The following is a 6,942-nucleotide window of genomic DNA, read 5'->3' on the forward strand; positions in this document are numbered from 1 at the left end:
AAAAAAAAAAAGAAAAATGTTATTGTAAAAATGGTTTCATAGCCTGTTTGATTACATATGTGAGAAAGAGGGATATTAACATCCTAATACATTCTAAAATGTGTCAGTTTCATTATAACTAAAGATGGGAAGTCATGATTTTTGCTAAGATTTCTGAAAATAAGTATTTCCTTATAATCAAATCTGATATAATAACTGTAATATGGAATAGTTACTTCTGTATTTTGTAACAGAAAACAAAGAGCCTATTATACATAACTTCAGGTATCTTCAGATATCTCAAGAAAGTTAGGGAAAGGCAGTATCAGTATCACCTTGTAAGTCTGTCAAAACATATACATACCTCCATCCCTGCCCCAGCCCCTTGTGAAATAAAACTTGAGCCGCCCTCCCAAATAATGAATTCTGTTTAGTCTCCAAGTTCTGTTAACTCAAACAGTTTTAGTTCACCTTATCTCAAATAGCTGAAACTAAATTGTTTGGATTTGGGGGATTTTCAGATTTTGCAATATCTTCATGTATCTGTCCCATCATGGGGATGGGACTCAACACAAATTTCACTTAGGTTTCATATACACCTCATACACATAACCTCAAGGTACTTTTATATAACTACTTTTGTATAAAATTGCCACTGGTGCATCCAGCCTGCACACCTGCGTTTTATTACCTTTCGTAGGCATGATTGGGTAGGGGAATCTGGGGGTACTCAGCAAAGATATGTGGCAGCTGAAGGAGGCGGGAAGGATCTTTTTTCTCTTGAGGACACTAAATAAACAGTTGTGCACCTGCATTTACTTCTGGTGTCATGTCAGTGCTCAAAAAGTTTAGGAATTTGGAGCACTTAGAATTTCAGATTTCAGATTAGAGATGGTCAAGTTTTTTCACAGTGCGTGGAAAGGGTGTGGGTGTTGGTATAGGTGTGTGGGTGTGGGTATGTGCTACAAATATAATACCAGGGAGCCATGATTCCCCCTTTTCGTGTCTTAATTTTCCTGCAAATCATCATTTTACTAGAAATAAATACAGGCATAACTCAAAGATATTTTGAATTTAGCTCCAGATTATCTTGTTAAAATGAGTATCTCAACAAAGCAAGTCACAAAAATTTTTGAATTCCCAGTGCATATAAAAATTGTTCACATTATACTATAGTCTATTAAGTGTTTAGTAATAGACAACTTAATTAAAAATTTAAAAAATGCCTTACTGCTGAAATGCTAACAGTTTAAAGCCATCGTTGATTCGTAATCTTTGTGCTGGTAGAGGGTCCTGCCTTGATGTGGACGGCTGCTAAGATCAGGATGGTAGTGTAGCTAAAGGTTGAGGTGACTGTGACAACTTCTTAAAATAAGACAACAATGAAGTTTACCTTATCAATTGACTCTTCCTTTTATGAAAATTTTCTCTGTAGCATGTGATACTGTTTGCTAGCGTTTTAAGCATGCTAGAACTTTTTAAAAAACTGGAGTTAATCCTCTCAAACTCTGCCACTGCTTTATCAACTATGTTTGTACACTATTTTAAACCCTTTTCTAATGTCAACAATCTGCACAGCATCTTTACTAGGAGTAGATCCCATCTGCAGAAACCACTTTTTTTAACTCATCAATAAGAAGCAACTCATACATTCATGTTTTATCATGAGATTGCAGCAAAACATCTTCACGCTTTACTTCTAATTCTAGCTCTTTTATTATTTCCGCCACAACTGAGGTAACATTCTCCACTGAAGTCTCGGACCCCTCAAAGTCATTTATGAGGGTTGAAATCAACTTCCTCTATACTCCTGCTATTAAACTGTTGTTAATATTGATATTTTGCACTCCTCCAAAAAAAGAAGGGCTCTTAATGACATCTAACATCTAGAATGGTGAAGCCTTTCCAGAAGGTTTTTAATTTTTATTTTGCCCAGCTTCATTGGAGAAATCTTAAGCTATGACTGCTATAGCCTTACAAAACGTATTTCATGAACAGTAAGAAATCAAAATCAAAATTGCTCTTGGTATATGTGCTACAGAATAAATATATGCATGACAGAAACATTAAATTCCTTGCATATCTCTATCAGAGCTGTTGGGTGAACAAGTGCATTATCAATGGACAGTCATATTTTGAAAGGAATATCTTTGAGCAGTAGGTCTTAACATGGGGCTTAAAATATTCAGCAAATCATTCTGTAAATATAATAAATGGTGAAATCAAGTGTAACCAGAGGGTGATTCAAATACACACAAAAAAAAAAGTACAAGAAAAGTGTTTAAGACACTACAATAGACAGCATAAATACTTGTCCATTTTTCTATTATATGATTTTAAAAGCACTTGAATAAAACTATATATATGATTGCATTGTTGGGCCAGGAATGTGCAGCAGTGTAACATATTTGACAGTAATAGTACAAAGAAAGAAAGAATAAAAGGGAGGATGCTATTATCAACCTTGCTGAAATAAAAGAGAATTACAAAATAAAAAGATGTATGACAGCATTATTAATCTAGACAAAATGAATAAATTCTTAGATACAAACTATTGAAACTGAAGCAAAAAGAAATAGAAAATCAGAACAGACTTATAACAAGTAACTAAGTAAATGAACCCACAGGAATCCAAATGAAATGTACAAATTAGGCAAATTTATAGAGATAAAATTAGATTAGTGGTTACCTAGCATGATGGGGATGAGGAAGTGGTCAATGGAGAATGACAAGAATGACAATGTAATGTGTGAAAGGCTTCTTTTTGGGATGAAGAACTATTCTAAAAATTAGACTGTGGTGACAGTTGCACAGCTCTATGTGTATACCCCAAATCATTGGTTTTTACACTTCAAGAAGGTAAATTGTGTGATATATGAATTATTTTTCAAAATATGTATTTTAAATATTAGCACATTAATTTTTAGTATATTTTAAAAATAAGTTTATACTCTTTGTATGTTTCAGACAAATAATACAATTTCCATTCTTGTCAGCAGTAGAGAGAATGTTAAAAAAAAAAAAAGGATTGCAGAGAAAAGTGAAAAATTCATATAAATGCAGAAACTATTACTTTTCTAAATAATTTCTTAAAGTAGCCCATTTTTCTAGTATTTTTGATACCAGAGTATCACAAGATTTAACTAAATTCAAGATTGGATTTTCTTTTCAAAAATCTAAGGAATAAAACCAAAAGAACTTTACTTAGTCTTTTAGAAATCTTTTTGTTTATTCTTTGTTTCTTGCTTCATAGTCTCTGAATATCAATGTTGTATTTATTTTGATTGAAAATAAACTTCAGATTTTTTGCGTGTATGAGAAAAATACATCTCAATTTGTTTACGCAGTATTAGGTAAGAATTTTGTGTTTTGCTTCAAAAAATCAATTCAAACTTTTGCAATATAGTAGACATGCAAGAGAATTTTCAAGAATCTAGTCTGCACCTATGTATGATCTGCTTAATATCGCATTTCCCATTAAGCTTATTTTCACCAACTAGAATTATTTCACTAGATAGTATCAATACTACAAAAATCTAATGTTTCAACATAAGCAAGTAAAGAAAATTTAGATATATTCTAGTATTGATAGAATCTAATGAAATCATTTCAATTGCTTGAAATAGGCTGAATTCTTGGGATTCCATTTTTTAAAAGGAAAACTTTAGACAAATTAAATAACAGAGTTTATTTGAAAAAAAATCCAATTTAGGAATTGGGTAGCACTCAGAGCCAGGAAAATTTGAGTGCTCCAACCAGCAATGTGAACAGGAAGTATCTACATACAGAAAAAATAACTGACATACGTAAACAGCTTGATTGATTACAGCCGGTGTTAGCCATATTTGGGCATGGTTGGATGAGGCATTTACCTCATATGGATATGAACTGATCTCTTAGCAGTCTGTGATTGGTGGAAATTTGGCTGCTGCAGTTGTTTGGCACTCAGCTACTGATTTACAAGAAGATAATCTCTTAAGTTAGGTTGCAGTTTCGTCTATAAAGATTCAAAATACAAAGTCAACTTTTGACCAAATTTAAGTTAACTTAATAAGTTTATGATACAAGTAAGAATAAATATCTCAGAGAATTCAGATACATGCATTAACAACATAACACATAAAAATAAATTGATGTGTAATCCCATCACTTTGGAAGGCTGAGGAGAGCAGATCACAAAGTAAGGAGTTCAAGACCAGTCTGGTCAATATGGCGAAACCTCATTTCTGCTAAAAAATACAAAAATTAGCTGGGGGTGGTGGGATGCACTTGTAGTCCCAGCTACTCGGGAGGCTGAGGCAGAAGAAATGCTTGAACCCGGGAGGTGGAAAGTTGCAGTGAGCCAAGATCACACCACTGCACTCCAGCCTGGGCACAGAGCAGAATCCATCTCAAAGTAAAAGAAAAAAAAGAAAACTAACCAACTAAATAAATAAATAAATTGATGTTTGTTCTGACATAAATTCTTTAAAAGTATATACTTTATGCATATAAACTTACCTTTATAGCTAATAAAATTTATCCATTGCTTTTCCCTACTTTGAAAAGAATAATAATATATACATATGGATAAGGATATATAAATTTGTCTTTGAAAGTTCTTTTGCTAGTCACATTACTCATATTTTAATTTTCATACTTTAAGAACATACAAAAGCAAATCCTTTTTCTATGTTGTCATTTTCTCATTTGATATGCTAAACTATAAAAAGAAACACAGAACATTAGAAACTAATGCTACTGGGCTGAAGTTTTAAGATTAGAAATAATAAATACAAAATGTAGGGCTATCAACTGGCATACTAATTAACATAGTTAATAAACAGTTTCTGTACACTAGGTCAATCGGGTCTTGGCAAAAATCTGCCATACCTCTTAATATTAACATTCATATCTTTAAAATGAATCTAGCTACATGACTAAAGTTTTCTTCATTTTCAGCTTTCCATGCATCATATTTTAGCCATAAAAATAAATTCTGACAAGATGTAAACGGAACTGATGAGATTTAAAATGTAATATGACAATTTTATCACTTTGTTTAGAAAGAAGTGGCTTGGATTTCTTTGATCTTTTGCCCCTCATGCAGCCTGAAATGCAATCAGCGTGTCTGAAACTCAAGGAGCCATACTGGATCACGGGGTCTAACACTACACAGTGAAGAAATGACCTAGAAAGAGTGGAAATCCATAATGAATTCATAAAGCTGCCTCTCATCCCTGGCATGGCTCCTTGAACTTCTAGTAGGAAAGAAATTAAATTTTTCAGACCAATTCTTTGGAGGATTAATAGCCTGGGTTTCTAACTGATAAATGCTGAAGGATAAACAATCAGAGGGCTCAGCTCACCTGTTTTCTGCCTCTTGGAAACCATTGTCCTTTGTAGCCTCATGTACAGTGTCTTTCAATATATTTTTTCATATATTTCGCTGAGTTCTGCTTAATTCAGGTGGGAGGGTAAATTCTGTTTCTTTCATTTTATCTTTGCCAGAAGTAAAAATGTCCAAGCATTTTGATTAATCACAACTTCACTTTAAAAAAAAAAAAAAAAAAAAAGTCTGCTCTCTCGTCCTACCGCCGAAGATGCCAAAAGCAAAGAAGGCCAAGGGGAAGAAGGTGGCTCCGGCCCCTGCTGTCGTCAAGAAGCAGGAGGCCAAGAAAGTGGTAAATCCACTATTTGAGAAAAGACCTAAAAATTTTGGCGTTGGACAAGATATCCAGCCCAAAAGAGACCTCACCCACTTTGTCAAATGGCCCTGCTATATCAGGTTGCAGAGGCAGAGAGCCATCCTCTACAAGCGGCTGAAAGTGCCTCCTGCAATTAACCAATTCACCCAAGCCCTGGACCGCCAAACAGCTACCCAGCTGCTTAAGCTGGCCCACAAGTACAGACCAGAGACGAAGCAAGAGAAGCAGCAGAGGCTGTTGGCCCGGGCCGAGAAGAAAGCGGCTGGCAAAGGGGACGTCCCCAGTAAGAGACCACCTGTCCTCCGAGCAGGAGTCAACACTGTCACCAACCTGGTAGAGAAGAAGAAAGCGCAGCTTGTGGTTATTGCTCATGATGTGGATCCCATTGAGCTCGTTGTCTTCTTGCCTGCCCTCTGTCACAAAATGGGACTCCCTTACTGCATCATCAGGGGTAAGGCAAGACTGGGACGTCTAGTGCATAGGAAGACCTGCACCACTGTCGCCTTCACACACGTTAATCCGGAAGACAAAGGTGCTTTGGCTAAGCTGGTGGAAGTTGTCCACAACAATTATAGCTATAAGAAGATCTGGCGTCACTGGGGAGGCAATGTCCTGGGTCCCAAGTCTGTGGCTCGCATCGCCAAGCTAGAAAAGGCAAAGGCTAAAAGAACTTGCCACGAAACTGGGTTAAATGTAAATAATTGTTTCTGTAAATAAAAATAATGCAAATTTTCCTTAAAAAAAAAAAAAAGTCTGACTTACTAATAAAACTTTTATCAGCAAGTGAGTGGCTTGGTGGAACATGTTTTACATATTTATAAACTAAATTATTAATAAGGAAAAACTGAAACAAAAGCTGCACACAACAACATGGATGGATCATGAAATAATTACGCTGAATAGGGAAAAACAGATTCTGCAGATTTTATTCTGAATTATTCCACTTGTAAGAAAACTTAAAAATGAAAATCTAATATGTAATGATGAAAAAGCAGATTAGAGATTTCCTGGAACCAAGGAAAAGAGAATTGAGGACAGAGAAAATTTTGGAGACAACAGAAATGCTCAACATCTTAATAGGGATAGCTGTTACATGATTGCAGACATTTGTCAAAATTCATCAATTATACACTTAAAAGGAATTTAATATTTGTAAATGACACCACAATAAGATTGACTAAAACAACAAGAACAATATAACACATTCTGCCACTTTGCTTTGTCTTTTAAAGTAATTAAAAATGTTTTTAAAAGATTTTAATATTTACTGTCATGT

At 34.7% G+C, this 6,942-nt stretch overlaps 1 protein-coding gene across 1 annotated transcript; it reads left to right on the forward strand.

Annotated features, from left to right (window-relative positions):
- The first annotated feature begins 5,561 nt into the window (after positions 1–5,561).
- Positions 5,562–6,398, forward strand: LOC108282558 (60S ribosomal protein L7a-like). The gene has a single exon (XM_037727877.1). It carries the CDS (start codon positions 5,562–5,564, stop codon positions 6,381–6,383), a length of 822 nt encoding a protein of 273 aa, XP_037583805.1. The 3' UTR covers positions 6,384–6,398.
- The last annotated feature ends 544 nt before the right edge of the window (positions 6,399–6,942 follow it).

The sequence above is a fragment of the Cebus imitator genome, unplaced genomic scaffold, assembly GCF_001604975.1.
Source record: "Cebus imitator isolate Cc_AM_T3 unplaced genomic scaffold, Cebus_imitator-1.0 Scaffold243, whole genome shotgun sequence".
Classification (NCBI taxonomy): domain Eukaryota; kingdom Metazoa; phylum Chordata; class Mammalia; order Primates; family Cebidae; genus Cebus; species Cebus imitator.